Consider the following 16,321-nt stretch of genomic DNA (forward strand, 5'->3'; position numbering starts at 1 on the left):
AAAAATGTCTAAAAACAATGAACATAATCAAACTTCTATCCCAGGCTACATGGGGTAGTGACAGGAAGTGCTTAATGAATCTCTATAAAAGCCTCATACGATCACGACTAGACTATGGCGCCGTGATTTATCACTCTGCCGCCCCGAGCGCACTAAAGATGCTAGACCCAGTCCACCATCTAGGAATCCGACTGGCCACTGGCGCTTTCAGAACGAGTCCCATACAAAGTTTATATGTGGAATCAAATGAGTGGTCACTTCATCTGCAGAGAACATACATCAGCCAAACATATTTTTTGAAAGTCCACTTAAATCCTCAACATCCCTGTTTTAATACCATTAATGACATGACATATGCTACACTCTTTCGCAATCGTCCCTCCATAAGACAACCTTTCTCGCTGCGTGTGAGGGAGCTTAGTGAAGAAATGCACGTTCCACTCCTCGAGCTTGGCCTAATGCATCCAGCCAAGCTGCTACCTCCTTGGGAGTGGCAGCTGATACAATGCGATATATCTTTCGTGGAAGTCACAAAGCATGCTCCAGAGATTGAAATCCAGATGCATTTCCGGGAACTCCAGCACAAATACTCCTGCACGGAGTTCTACACAGACGCATCAAAGTCACGCGACGGGGTATCCTATGCAGCAGTCGGTCCATCCTTCTCGGAATCCGACGTACTGCATCCGGAAACTAGTATCTTTACGGCTGAGGCCTACGCACTGCTGTCGGCCGTAAAGCATATAAATAAATCACAACTCCAGAAATCAGTTATATATACGGACTCCCTCAGTGTTGTGAAGGCCTTGATGTCTTTCTGTAATCACAAAAATCCAGTATTTAATGAACTCTACTCCGCACTGTGCAAAGCATATATATCTAACCAACATGTGATCATATGCTGGACACGATCATATGATCATATGATGGACATGATCATATAGTGGACACAGGGGCATCGAGGGAAACGTTCTAGCCGACCAGATGGCCACATCAATTTCATTGCATGCAGTTAATCCTACTGTTTCGGTCCCTGTCACAGACCTGAAGCCTTTCTTAAGAAGGAAACTACGCAACCATTGGCAACGCATGTGGGACGAAGAAATAAATAATAAACTGCATGTAATAAAGCCACAATTAGGTTTCTGGCCTCCTGTAACAAAATCCCGCCGGACAGATGTCCTATTCTGCCGTCTAAGAATAGGACACACTTTTGGCACACATAACTTTTTACTCACGGGAAACGAGACTCCAACCTGTGGTAGATGCGGGGAGAGGCTGACCGTCCTCCACGTCCTACTGAAGTGTCGGGAAGCCGAATACGAAAGAAAAAAACATTTTCTCTTAGCATACAGGCACCACATCCCCCTTCATCCTGTTATGTTACTTGGTCCAGAACCACTCTTTGACACCAACGCAGTCTTAGGTTTTTTGAAAGATGTTGTGTTGCATGTTATTAGCCCCACACGTTCGTAGCGCTTCCTCTCTTCAGAGGATGCCGCTGTGATAATTATTTTGAATAGCACATGCCTCTAGGCCCTTGTGGTTCAAGGGCTCTGGCGAGGCAGTAGTGCTGTAAGCAATTTAACGTCTCGCATATTTTAAACAATGCATCATTCTTTTACGATAGATTTTAATGTTCATGGTATTCGTCATTAATCATCGCCATAATTTTATAGCACGTAGATTTTACGCACTTTCCAGCGACTATTTTTAGGCCACTTTACAGCCAATTCACATCTTCCATAATACATCGTTAACACTACCATTTGTCATGGCGCTCTTTGGCCAAACCTGGCCCTTGCGCCACAAAACCACACATCATCATCATCATCACCAACCTTTGCTTGACAGAAGTCTAAGGTGCTCCTGATTCTATTTGCGATTACCTTAGTAAATAGTTTGTAGGCAACTGACAGTAAGCTGATCGGCCTATAATCTTTCAAGTCTTTGGCGTCCCCTTTCTTATGGATTAGGATTATGTTTGCATTCTTCCAAGATTCCGGTATGCTCGAGGTCATGAGGCATTGCGTATACAGGGTAGCCAGTTTTTCTAGAACAATTTCCCCAACATCCTTCAGCAAATCTGCTGTTACCTGATCCTCCCCAGCTGCCTTCCCTCTTTGCATATCTCCCAAGGCTTTCTTTACATCTTCCGGCGTTACCTGTGGGATTTCGAATTCCTCTAAACTATTCTCTCTTCCATTATCGTCGTGGGTGCCACTGGTACTGTATACATCTCTATAGAACTCCTCAGCCACTTGAACTATCTCATCCATATTAGTAATGATATTGCCGGCTTTGTCTCTTAACGCATACATCTGATTCTTGCCAATTCCTAGTTCCTTCTTCACTGCTTTTATGCTTCCTCCGTTCCTGAGAGCATGTTCAATTCTATCTATATTATACTTCCTTATGTCAGCTGTCTTACACTTGTTGATTAACTTCGAAAGGTCTGCCAGTGCTATTCTAGCTGTAGGGTTAGAGGCTTTCATACATTGACGTTTCTAGATCAGGTCTTTCGTCTCCTGTGACAGCTTACTGGTATCCTGTCTAACAGAGTTACCACCGACTTCTATTACATACTCCTTAATGATGCCCACAAGATTGTCGTTCATTGCTTGAACACTAAGGTCCTCTTCCTAAGTTAAAGCCAAATACCTGTTCTGTAGTCAAAGTAATAATCTTGAGCAAACTGAAAGCACAGAATTGTTTACCGAATACCGAATACGTACAGTGAATACGTACAGTGAACTCCACTGCGTGCGGTCGCCACGATGGAGTCTCCCGAACTGGCTTCTTGCGTGAAAGGTAGGCAAACGGGGAGAGCAAAATATGTGAAATATGTTCTTATAGCAGGCTGTCTATAACTGAATGGAGCATAACAAAATGAAGCTTCAATGCAGCGATCGCACGAGTTCACAGCGACCAACTGTGTGTATGCATGCATGCACAATGTTTTGCTTTTGCTGCGAGCACGTTTTTGCACCATGCCGTGAGTTTTAGGCCACTGAATATGAGCATTTGACAGTACACAAGCAACCATTGTTGCGTGGACGCTATCAGAGCTGTTCAAAAATCATTTCATTATAGAGACTTTGACGCTTACGGCGACTGTGATGTGCTGTCGCGACGATTCAATCTTTTTTTTTTTTCTAAATTCTTGGACGTTTCAATATTATTTCTGAAGTTGCGTTGCAGTGTAGGTTTATTAGCCTTCGCAGCGTGCGATTTCCTCCTGCTTTTTTTTCGTAATCCAGTACCTTAATTCATAACACAAACGTGACCATGTGCCAGGCCTTTTTTTAATGTGCTTCTTACAGCTTGCTTTCCATTCCAGTGAATTTGCCAGAATCTGGCATCAACAAGTTCATAGACCAAATAAAGTGTCATGACATTGGCCGGGCAGCACGTGAGCGTCTCACTACGTGTTTTTGGCTGTCACCAAGCATCGCAGTCTTAACGCCGTAGCAGAAATCTTCCTCGCATCTGTGCTTGCTGCATACCCGAATTGTAGCCGATGGCTGTTTGGCGGTTCTAAGTTTCCTGAGCTAAGTTTCAAGCCGCTTCTTGCCCTGCAGCTACGTGTGAAAGCTGACACCAGGCTCCGTTGCATACGTCCGGCACTGCGGCACTGAGCAGTAGCCTACCGTGCTGCACACTTCCGAAATTAGCCACTACATATTATAGTGCTTTCAAATGCTGTCATGCAGATACCCAAGGCGGGAAAACTTCACCACTTAATCAGAACCGCAGCACAAGTGGCGCTTTAAACTTTCGTTTTCAGTTCTCTTCAGCGTTTCCGAAGCAGCTGACGTGGCTCCTGTGTCCATGTGATCCCTCATGCCATGTCATGCTGACAGTGGCGCCAGCTTTCCCGGTGGTGGAGCTCACCCCCCTAATATAGAAAATCACGTAAAAACCCTGTTAGGTACTCGTACAAATCAATAAATGAAACCAAGGGTGTGATCGGGATCGTGCCTTCGGTTGTGTCGTGCATCATTGGTGTATGCCCTGCCGACTTCGCGCGGTGGAGGAAGTCAGCGCAGCTTAGGCCAGTCGTGCGTAGTGCGACCGAACGCATTCTCCGAATGATCTCCTATCGCACCCCAATTGTGGCGCGGCAAGTACTCACTTGAAGCTTTACACAAAGTATTTATTTATTTGGCTGAAAGTACTGCAGCAGTGTAGCCTGCTTATTGGCAGCTAGTCTCATCAACATAGTCTAAACGATCCAAGTGATAGGCTGGTGCCTTCTATTGCGCCGCAGTAGAGGTGTAGAAGCGCCAAAGCAGCTACAGCACCATTTGAAGTCTGGAGCTGGGCAACATCAGTGCTTGCGAGATCAACCACAGCAGCATCTTTGTTTGGCCGCTACTTCTGCTGCGATCTCCACGTCCGTCAATCGAAGCATTTTGAAATACTGTCTATAACAAAGTAATAAAGGGGGACACGGATCTTGGAGACCAAAAAAATCACGAAAAAATTGGTTTCTTGAAAGTGGTATTTTCATAATATACAAACACTGCTGCATGTTCTGACCAATTTTCCGCGTCATGGATCAATATTTTAGCTGCATTATAAATTTATTTAACTGCTGCGAGCTGTATTTTGACAGAAAGAAGCATAAAAAGGGGGCTTTTTTCATTCCACACCACTGCTGAACAACTTATGCTGTTGCGGCCATCTTGGCCACGTTGGAAAGAACTACTTCTCTTCAATGTCCCGGCACATTTTCGTTCGTCCTCCTATTCGCTATTTAGAAATACCACACCGAAAAGAAGTTCCAGCGTTCGACCTCATTCGCCCATTCAGTGCACATTACTAAATAAAGTCCTGTGATTGGCTTAGGTGGCTGGTGTCGTCTGCTACGGTGCGCAAATGCACTTGGAAAACGAACCGCGACGTCATATTGAAACCCGCTTGCATAGCGTGTAGTGATGGCGGAATGTCAGAAGTTGCCACTCGAAACAAGTTTGACAAGAAAAGAAAGTGAGCGTGCTACAACTTCGAAAAGTGATCCTACCCTCCCGAGAAACACAGTGACGACCACCCGCCGGCGGTTTCAAGCGACGGCTGCGACAAGGGATGCAGTGGACCTGGCGAGGGCAAGCTAGGCCTAACGATGTTGCCAGCCAATAGTGATTACAGGAGCAGGGTTCGGCACGACACAAAGATGGAGCAGCCAGCGGAATTGCTCCAACGGCAGAAGCAAGCAGGGGAAAACCTCCAACAACTAACGGGAACGACGGCAATGAAGCGGAAATTGGACTTGTGTAAGAGCGTCAACGATAGTGCGGACGGGCCAGCAGAGATGGAATCACGCTTTTATATTACCAGTGTGAAAGCTATAGGCACTTTGGTCTCGCGTCTAAAGTGCAGTTTCTGTGGTCTCTGTGGCTCCGTGACTTTTGACTCAAAGGAGCGAGAATACGGCCTTGCCGTCAAGCTTCTCACCATTTGTGAAAACTGTGGTGATGTTGTTTCCGAGTGGAGCTCGCCGTGCATGAAAAGCAGCAAAACGGTCAACCTCTTGTAGTGAACATTCTCACCGCTCGTGCGATGATTAGCACTGGAAATCGACAAACAGCGATGAACGACATTTTTGCTGCAATGAATATCTCGCACCGTGGCCTTAATAACAAAACGTGGCAAGGCTATCTCAAGCAGAAGCTGGTGCTGGCGTTGTTGTCTGCTCCCCAAAAGCTGATGGGGTCCATGTGCGCTATCAGTGAAGTCATTGTATAATGACTTGGAACTTGAGAACTCCGGGAATATAGTGGTATCCTACGATGGCTCGTGGATGACGTGCGGCCATTCTTCGCAGATCGTAGTCTGTACACTAATCGAACTGTTCTCTAGACTTGTGCTCGACTACGTTGTCCTGAGCAACTTCTGTGCTGCGTGTGTGTGCGACCCGAAACCTGGTGACCCCAACTACCAAGATTGAAAGGCAAGCCATATGTGCCAAAAGAACACAGAAAAAAAGGCAGGGGAAATGGAAGTTGAAGCGGCCAAGCGGTCTGCACTCGCCAAACATTCTTAAGTAGATGCCTCATTTCATTACTTTCATCACTTTCCGCACTTCCATGACAAAAAGAGGTACAACCAAACTTGCCTTTATTATGGGTAGCCTTTGTAATGGTTGTAGTCAACAAAAACAAAAAGGCGCCTTTCGATTCTGTTCATCTGCACTCGTGGGCACGCAACAAATTGCACGCGGCAATGATAGTAGTAGCCACGTTTACACTGGTACGTTAAAAGTGTACCTTATTCATACGCCAACGCTTGTAACACAGCTAAGATATTCGCCCACCCTTAGCGGAAATGGGCCGTATTAGGATAGTAGGGAAGAGAGATGCCGCAGCTTCCGCAGCACACCGGCCATGCGTTTCTATGTCACTGGCAGCTAAGCGCACCCATCTGTTTCTGTCCCCTCAAAGTGGACATGGCTGCGTTATTGCCGCAAACTTGCCGATATTAACGATATTCATCACTGATACAGAAGAAACCGTTTCAATGCACGTAATGTACTCAGGAGAAGAAAAAAAAAAGTTGCGTTCGGCGCGTTCGGCTTGCTCCACCGGTCACCATTTTTGTTTTGGTGACCCGCACCCGCATCCCGCAACAAACGCAGGAGAAAAATTTTTTTTTCTTTTCGCGGGAAATTTAACCCGCATAATGATCGCACCCCTGAATTGGCATCAATGTTTCTGCCAAAAATTGCGATCATTATGCGAGTAAATACGGTATTCCAGAGGTCACTTCATCTGCACAAACTGAAGTACACCACAGTCCTCTCAGATGGTGATAGTTGCGCACTTCTTGCTCTCAGACAAGCCAACGTGTATGGCTTTGTACCACTCGAGAAGGAAGGTTGCATGAATCACGTCCAAAAAAGGATGGGGTCTGCTTTGCGCACTCTCGTTGCCAAACGCAAGTGCTCTGCTTCTGAAACACTTGGTGGCAAGGGAAAATTGATGGGTGACCTAATCAGCAAACTTGGTGCCTACTATGGATGGGCATTGAAATCCAACAAAGGGGATGTGAAGGCTATGCAAAAGGCTGTGATGGCAACGTGCCACCACATGACGTCAAATGAGAAGGTTTCAAACCGCAGTCTTTGCCCATCTGGTTCAGACTCTTGGTGCCGTCAGAATGCTTCGCAAGCAAAAAATCAGCCCATCCCAAAGCATCGCTATAATTTGCCTGTCCATGTTTGTCAAGCGCTTCTACCAGTGTATGAGTGCCTCTGAGAAGAAAAATTGCTTCAAAGGTGCCAGCACAGCATGACCCAAAACAATAATGAATGCTTGCATTCCATAGTTTGGGCATTGGCACCTAAGGAACAGCATGCCTTGCTTTTTGCTGCTGAAGCTGCTGTGGCTGAGGCAGCAATGAAATTTAATTTGGGGAACAAGAGAGCTTCATCTGCCATACTCCAGGAGCTTCATTTGAACCCGGGGTTACCGAACAGCATGGGAATGGCCGAGAAAAATAACCGGCGAGCAGCAGCATCAGCCTGCAAGCGTGCATCTGCAGACAATCTGCGACAAGTCTTCAAAAAATGCCAGTTGGGTAGCTGTAGGCAAACAGATTGCCGTATTTACTCGCATAATGATCACACTTTGTTGTAAAATAAATGGCGCAAATTCAGGGGTGCAATCATTACGCGGGTTATATTTCCCACGAAAAGAGAAAACATTTCCTTTTTCATCCCGCATTTGCTGCAAGATGACAGGTCAACAAACAGGTGGCTGCCACGGTAACAGTGTGCGGGACACCAAAACAAAAATGACGGCTGGCGGAGCAAGCCGAACGCGCCCAATGCGATTTTTTTCGTCCGTATCAGTCAAGAATAATATTACTATCGGCAAGTTTGCTGCAATAACGTAGTGATGGCCACTTTGAGGGGACAGAAACAGGGATGGGCGTGCTTAGCTGCCAATGACATAGAAACACATGGCCGGTATGCTGCGGAAACTGCAGCATTTGTCTTCATACTATCCTAATACGACATGTTTCTGCTACGCGTGGGCGAATATCTTAGTAGTGTTACAAGCGTCGATGTATGAGTAGGGCACACTTCTAACGTATCAGTGTAAACGTGGCTACTATCGTTGCTGCTCGTGATTTGTTGTGTGCCCATGAGTGCAGACAAGAAGAATTGAAAAGCGCCTTTTTTGTTGTTGTTGTTGTTGACCACAACTGTTATGAGGCCTACAAATAATAAAGCCAAGGCAAGTTTGGTTGTAGCTTTTTTTCATGGAAGTGTGGAATGTGATGAAAGGAATGAAATGGGGCATCTGCTTGAGAATGTTCTGTGCGTGCAGACCGCTTGGTATGTCTTGAAGAGTCTTCGCGTAGCATTCGACAGATGGTAAGCGTGATCATCATTAGCTAGACTTAAAAAATCAAATTATGGGGTTTTACGTGCCAAAACCACTTTCTCATTATGAAGCACGCCGTAGTGGAGGACTCCGGAAATTTTGACCATTTGGGGTTCTTTAACGTGCACCTAAATCTAAATACACAGGTGCTTTTGCATTTCGCCTCCATCGAAATGCGGCCGCCATGCCTGGGATTCGATCCCGCTAACTCGTGCTCAGCAGCCCAGCACCATTTATCTAGGCTTGGCACACGACATGTCGCTGTGGCATGTTCAGAATGCGATCATTACACGGGAAAGGAAAAGAAATCGAATTTTGACGATCATCATGCCAGTTAATACGGTACCACCTTGGTGGCTACTGACCATTTAGATATGTGGATATATCAATATATCAATACTTTTTGTCATATTTGAATAAAAATGAGCTTGTCCGTTTTTGTTTTTTTTTTTTCGTTTTCTCAAAACATGAATTTTTGCTAATCTTAAATATAAAGCATATTTTATTGTATGCCATACCATTCTTTCTTAACAGAAACATATTAGTAAATGCAATTTGTCATGTTTCCAAAAAAAATATACTGCATAATTTTTGTTTTGCTCTTTACCATTATAATCTACACTAATCAAGGAGTGCCGTAAGTTGAGTTTTGTTATTCTAGCTTGTCCAGAACAAAAGTTGTAAGCATTTGAACTTCATGATTACAGTACAAGCATAATTACTTCAGCCAAAGTTGTCAGTTCCTGTAATTTAAAGCCGTTAAAGAACCCCAGGTAGCCGAAATTTCCGGAGTCCTCCACTACGGCGTGCCTCATAATCAGAAAGTGGTTTTGGCACAAAAAACCCCATAATTTAATTGAATTATCTTGGATTATTTAGCAGTCTTATGGCACTTATGAAACACTAAGCTTATAAATGAAAGAATAATGATTAAAATTGGACTTGTGGAAGCTTAGAAAACCTAATCAGAAGATGAATGCAAGGCATAGTTTTTAAGATTTGTGCAAATATGCCCCAGGTGAATAATTGGTGCATGATTTTGCTCAGTGTTGCCACTTTGCTGCACGAAGGAAGGTGACCGAAGCTGCCCGCTTTCGCTCCGCACTAGTGAGACGGGGACAGTCTTGTTAAGTGGTGATGTGGCAATGAAAACTTTTTATTTATTTATGAGAATAAAGTGGTGAAATTTTCATGCAGGTGTGATTTGTTATGCTGATATCATAATCAGGGCATCTACCAACCGGGAAAACTGGGAAATCTCAGGGATTTTGAGTAGTCTGGAAAAACTCAGGGAAAACTCGGGGAATTTGTGTGTCTATCAGGGAAAATTAGCTGTAATTTTATTGAAAGGGTCGAAAGTCGCCGTAATTCTGGATCGAGCAACAGACAGAAATCGTAATGAATCGTCTTCGACGTCCTGTCGGCGGCTGGAGGAGTTGTCAGTGTACAGTCAATGACCGACTTTCCGGATTCCCGATACTAATTTGGACGGCTTCGTGGCATCACCACGTCTCCCTAGAGTCAATGTATCAGAACATCTATAATTTCGAAAGCAAGAACTCTTCGCCATCCAATTTTCCGGACGTTTTGTCGAGACCGCAGGTCTCAAACGGTATTAATAAAAGCCGCCACTGCTGCCATTTTGATTACCTCGCCACCTGAAATCGGCGCTCTAGCACGCAGATCCGCTGGCAGCCGTAGCCAACGCTGCGGCAATGCTAGGCCCAGTTGCTTCGACGTTCGCTATGAAGCTTCTTGCCGTTGGGTGCCGTGTTTTTTATTGAAAGAATTTGCTGCTGTCAGCAATGGCACGGACTCCGCATTTGCCGTCCTCGCGATTTGCTTAGAAAGCACTGTGTGTTGCATAATGCCAGTTCCCGAAAGTCAGCTTCGCCTCCGTATAGAAATCTTACTTGGTGAAGCATGTGCAAAAGTATTGCAGTGAAGCGTAACAAGCGTGGGAAGGGGCAATTGTTACGGGACACAGTATGTATTCCTTAATTACACACGCGTGCAATCGGTATTTCCTGTCACAGTGCGAGCACTGATATGCCTAATACGTGTCCCGAAAGGCCTTCAGAGCATTTTCGAATTTGCCTGTGGTAGTTTGAGCCATTAAGGGCAGTAAATGACATGCATTTATTTTTTTCCAACTGGCCAATTTTTCGAACATTTTCGCGGCCCTTAAGGAGTTCAAAAACTCGGACGTGGACGGTGCAACTGACCAAGAAGATGCTTCAAATTGTCCGTGGGGCGAACGAGTGGCGGAAGGAGTACAAGAACAGAAAGGACCTGCGCATTGAGGAATGAACGGGAAAGGAAGCGTGCTGCCGCCATTTTGAAGGAGCTTGAGCTGAAAAAAGTGTTGGCTGATGCCGAGATGCAAGTGTCCCTAATACAAACAAAAATGAACTCTTTAAGGCAGAGAAACATAACAGTGAAGCGTCGTGCATGGGCTTAGAGTACGTCAGGACATTTGAGGTTGACTTACGAGCTGTTGAGAGAGAATCTCAGTCGTGACAAAGTTCGGGCCTCATACCACTAAGCTTGCTATCAGCTGATAGAAATAGCTCATATTCGAAAATATTTGCTTTTGTATGCATCTCCTTTTTTATTCGCATTTGAGAATGTCTGACTCAATTCGCAATTTTTTCCGAAGATATCTTATTTGCTGTGCATTTTACTAACCCCAACCTTCTATTTTCTTTTTGAATAACATGAACACTACTCCTTAGTATTCAAATTGGATTAATAAGTTGTTTTTAAAGGTTTTTTTATATGCTTACTAGAGAATGACCGCATCGGGCGATATGGTTTCAGCTCGTCTTGACATAAAACTAGTTCTGCATCACTCAGGGAATTTTGCAAAGGCACTCAGGGAAAACCTGGAAAACTCGGGGAATTTGGAAATGTCAACTTGGTAGGCACCCTGATAAATGATAACTAGTTTTGTGCCATCTATTATAGTTATCGACTTACGACAATTGACAGCCTGTAATGGTCACCTCCAAATTAATAAATAATCACACATAAGTTCACCAAGATTTTCACATCCACATGTTCACAAAGGCCCATTCTGTGTAATAAAGCTATTGGTTTATTTTCTAAATGCCGAAATGAGCATAAAATATTTTTTGAACTTTCCTATATGTTATCTTACTAACAAATTTTGCAAAATATCAATTATAAATTTTTTATGAGGTGCAATTAAAAATGGACAGCTTTATTGCGTTCGTCAATGCTTCAGGATCTAAGTGCAAAAGAAAGAATGATTTTGTCTTCATTCGTTGTGAAATGGCACTGGGATGACTGAAAGCAACTGCACAAAAAATGAAAGCTGAGAAAACGGAGCTCAATGTTTCATTTATTGTAAACATTTAAATATTACTTTGAGCACCTAAAACTCACCTGGGATGTTGTCCTTTGCCTCTGAGGACACATTTTCTTAACATTTTGATGTAGTTTTTTGCTTTCTTGCAGCAGTTTCGTGCACCTTAGTTGCCTTTGTGATCGTTGTGCATCCATGCGTCGTGTGGAGGTAGATAGCGCATTCGAAACGTTTGCTATTGTCTCTCTTCGCGCAAACTCTTTTATTAGTGAGATTTGTAGCTGAAATCTGCAGTTTACTTTTTGACGCATAAACTACAGCATACTAGATAGCTACGCGTGGCTATTCTGTCACCGAGTGGCACGAGGAGCACACTTACTTTTGCTGTACTATAGCAATTGCACAATTTACGAGGGTCGAACGAAACATAGTCGACACGAATGCATTGGCAGTGTGCACGTCAGCTAAGCAATGGATGCCGCTCTCTGGACTCGCATTACAAGGATTCCGAACATAGCTAGCTTCGACCACGATGGCGACGCACTTTGAGGGTGTGCAACTTGGGAGGCAGGGGACCCGTTCCAATCAGGCGTTAGTGCTTGGGTTGGCCAAGCAGACTTTCGAAGCCACATCACCGACAGAGACAAATCAAAGAGCGCGTTTGACCTCGGCAAGCTGCAGCAAGCGGGCTTGTCGCGGCACCCTGCGATGCAGCAGATGCAGCTACACAGCTCTGTGCAGCTGTAGTGGCTAACTGCAGTGCGTATAGCCACTGTAGCGCAATATTTGCTATGTGCCTAGTAGGGCTGGAGCGTGTGCTTGTGCTCGTGTGCTCCATTCTGGCCATACTGCAAGGTGTGGGCTGGCTTTGTTCTGCACCAGCTAGACCGACGGATAGTAGCCGCATCCAAATGGTGCGTTTTGAAGCACTATCAATTACTCCATACGAAGCGATGTCCGCCAAGGTGTATAACCGCGTGCAGCCAAGAATGAGCATCCGGTGTGGTCTGACGTTAAGTATTTCATCGTGCGAGGCTAGATGAGTGCTTGAAACTGATTGAAACTAGCGAGACCTGACGGTGTAGCCAAAGTTTCCTTCCTATGCCGATGGGCACAGCAAAGTGTGAGCAGACGACAGTCAGCTTATTCTGGAACTACACAATTCTTATTGAAATTCGAAACACAGATTTTCACTGATTACAGCCTGTTTGGTAAAATGCATCGGTAATATTAATAAACACAGTAACGGCAGGAAGAAGCACACTAATCCAAACACCATTCTTGATTGATGTCAACTATCAGCCAATAGCGGCGCTCTGTAGGAATCTGCCCGTTGATGTCAGTAGTGGCGAAAAGCAAGCGTTTGACAAAAAGGGGACTTTATGCTCCACTTGTGAGCCCCAGGCACTTGTGCACGAGTGCGAAATATGGCTAAGATATTCACAGAAGTGCATGCTATCTGTGGAATGTCTTTTTTTCACCAAGGCCGATGGTAAGAGTGGTTCAGGGTTCCTTTTTCACACATATTTGCCAAAAACTTCGCGCAGTGTCTTGTGCTTTATATATTCAATTTTACATGCCATTGTCTGTCCAAAAGCTTGTAGTACATGCCTTATGCTACAGTGTAATCCAGTATGGGATGTCTACATATGGTCATGGTGCTCAACATTTGGTAAACCGGGTCAGTTGCGTCCTTCGTGGTATTCTGAAGCATGTTGCATATGATGTCTCCCCCGAACTGATGTGTTCAGGACTTCGTCTTTACCTGATTTCAATTCTTTGCTGCTAGAAACTGTTGTCTTAAAAGCATTTTTGGATAAGCCAGTATCTTTTGTGCCTGTTCGTTGCCTGAGACCAAAGAATCCTTATGTTACACCCCACTGTAAGACGAGATACGGCTGAAGACTCCGTAACTATTATGTCCCCGCAATGCTTAATTTACTTCCCCAAAGCATACAAGACGTGAAGATGAAATGTGGTCTCAGAAAGGCTCCTAGACAAATTAATGCGTGATCGGAAGCCTGTCATATGTTTTTCTTTTTTTCTTTTTTTTTTTCCACTGTTGTCTACAAACTAATAACATGTTACTGATCACTCTGTCGCTGTCTGCCAGGCAGTGACGTTCAAGCCTATAAGCTTTGGCAGGCCCGATTTTTGCATTGTATTATACTCAAGTCATCGATAAGGTATTATTTTTATTATTATTTATATTATATATATATTATATATACATGAGTTTAGTTATTTAGTAATGCTTTGCTCATTTATCTAAAATCAGACCGCAATTTGCCATGCAAATAATGTTCACATATCTAGTGGATTTAGCTTATGTGACAAAATTTCACTATTGACAAGGAGGCTTTGAGAAAGTGTTCTTCCGCACCACACGGAGACTCAACAGTAAGAAGAACGAGGGGAACAGAAGGTCTCAATGTTTAAGTAACAGCTTTACAAAATAATCAAACAGTGAAACCAAGGAAAGTGAAGAGGAAATTGGCTGCAGAATTGTGGATATGGCTCCCGCAAGTGGCAGCTGGTCTTCTGATTTCCCCTTATATGGTTTTTGTGACTGAGAAAAGTATCCCAATATTTTACCCTTAGATGATTAGTTTTACACTTCATTAGAGAACCATTAATTTCCCTCACACTTTCCCACGCATCATTCTCTGTTGGCTACATATTGTTAATTGCAAGTTAATGTTACAGCATTAACACTGCTAATTGTGCTCCACGAAATATGCACTCCCTGAGCATACAACTGCTATAAAAGGAGAAAGTGGCCGAAAGCTTTTGTAATGAAAGTGGTGGGCTCTTGTAGCCTGTGTACACAAAAACTTGTTCCACTGCCATCTGTCTGTACGCAGACACTAGCCACATTATTGCTGTTCTGGTTTTTCAGTAAAATCATTTGCTTCGTGTACTTTCAACGATTTTTATTCTGCTTGTAGAAGCTTTTTTTTTTTTCTACCTTCTGAGAATGTGCTTGTATCTGTCATGTCCCAAGCTCTACAATTACTTCTGCAGGAACAGCAAGCAAAGCGACAGACAAGGAGCGAAAGGACGGCCACCACTCGAGAGATCGGCATCCGAGGGACCACTCCCACAGCAGTGCACGGAGGGGTCGGAGCGGCTCGAGGGACCGGAAGGCTCGTACCAGTTCCAAGGACGGCCCTTCCAGAAGAGGGGACCGTAACCACAGTGCTGCTCATGGCAGCTCCGGCCGTAGCCGCTCCAGAGATGGCACATCATTCAGGAAACGATCCAGCCGTAGTACTTCGAATGCCCCAAAAGATGGCGTTAAAGGGAGCAGCAGGACTTCGAAGAGCGATGCCAAGGGCTCGGGAAAGTCGGCTTCACTGGGTGAAGCTAAGGCTCACGACACCAAGAAGGATGCGCCCGAAGGGGGCCCGGCTGAAGATGGCACCAAAGTCGAAGGCGCCGAGGAAACCATACTTGCAAGTGCAGGGGACGGCACCGGAGAAACCAAAGAAGATGCCCCTGTCGTCAGTGGCAATGATGCGGTCGCAACATCAGAGGCCAAAGGTGCTTCAACCGATGCCGAAGCCAAGGGTGAGCCAAAGACTGACTCCGAAGGCACCACCACGAAAGACCAAAAAGAGGCAAAAAGTGAGGACGCCAAGAAAGACCGCGAGGGCAACTCCAGCGACCGTTCAAGAACAAAACGTAGGCGGCCGTCACGCAGCCGCAGTCGTAGTCATTCCAGAGGCCGGCCCAGAACTGGACTCGGGCCGAGGCCAGCTGCGATCCCGAGGGACCCAAAGCACAGCGTGCGTCGAATTTCCCCGCTGCGCAGGTACGTGCGGCGAGATTCTCCACCAGTGCGGAGAAGGCCCGAAATCCACAGCGAGTCGTCTCGGGGCTCCAGACGATCGAGATCACGTTCCAGGGACAGAGGTACGATGTGCTGGTTTCTGAACACTGGCATTAACACTGCTAATTGTGCTCCACCAAGTATGCACTCCCTGAGCATACAGCTGCTATAAAAGGAGAAAGTGGCCGAAAGCTTTTGTAATGAAAGTGGTGGGCTCTTGTAGCCTGTGTACACAAAAACTTGTTCCACTGCCATCCTTTGACAGCAGGTGTGATCACACTGGCTCTGAAGGCTCTTTTACTTTTGCATTTAATTGTAAGATGCAGGCAGTCTTTTTACCCATTTTCATTTCGAATAGGTGTGCGTTTATGGTTGACAGGGCTCAATATAGTAAACTTGACTATCTTGATCCTGCTAAAGGCTGAAATTTTCATGCACAGGGAATAAGAAGTGATGGACGTTACTGTCATAAAATAAGATATCCAGTCTATAGAATACTTTGAATGCATCCCACCGTATTTGGGCATTGCAATCAGATGGTCACACTGTGTAGATCACGGGGTGGCAATTGTGTCGGCATACTGCTATGCTGCTGTATGGTGGAAAAGCAGCTGAAAATTCAAACAAGGGACCATGCGCGGTTATCCTCAAAGGAAGCACTGTGGCTGTGAGCACGGTGACGTCCCACACAGTGCATTACTGCAGGTGCTTCTGTGGGTAGGCTTACCTCGGCATTCCAAGCTTTTCTTAGCCCTTTGCACCCATTGATTA

At 45.0% G+C, this 16,321-nt stretch overlaps 1 protein-coding gene across 2 annotated transcripts in view; it reads left to right on the forward strand.

Moving 5' to 3' along the window:
• Positions 1 to 16,321, forward strand: part of LOC139059863 (uncharacterized) — a 111,462-nt gene that overhangs the window by 52,308 nt on the left and 42,833 nt on the right. For both annotated transcript variants that reach the window (XM_070538334.1, XM_070538335.1), the window contains one exon: positions 14,743 to 15,633. In XM_070538334.1, the coding sequence (XP_070394435.1) occupies positions 14,743 to 15,633 (891 nt within the window). The remainder of the gene's footprint in view (positions 1 to 14,742; positions 15,634 to 16,321) is intronic.

This window comes from Dermacentor albipictus, chromosome 5, assembly GCF_038994185.2.
Source record: "Dermacentor albipictus isolate Rhodes 1998 colony chromosome 5, USDA_Dalb.pri_finalv2, whole genome shotgun sequence".
Classification (NCBI taxonomy): Eukaryota; Metazoa; Arthropoda; class Arachnida; order Ixodida; family Ixodidae; genus Dermacentor; species Dermacentor albipictus.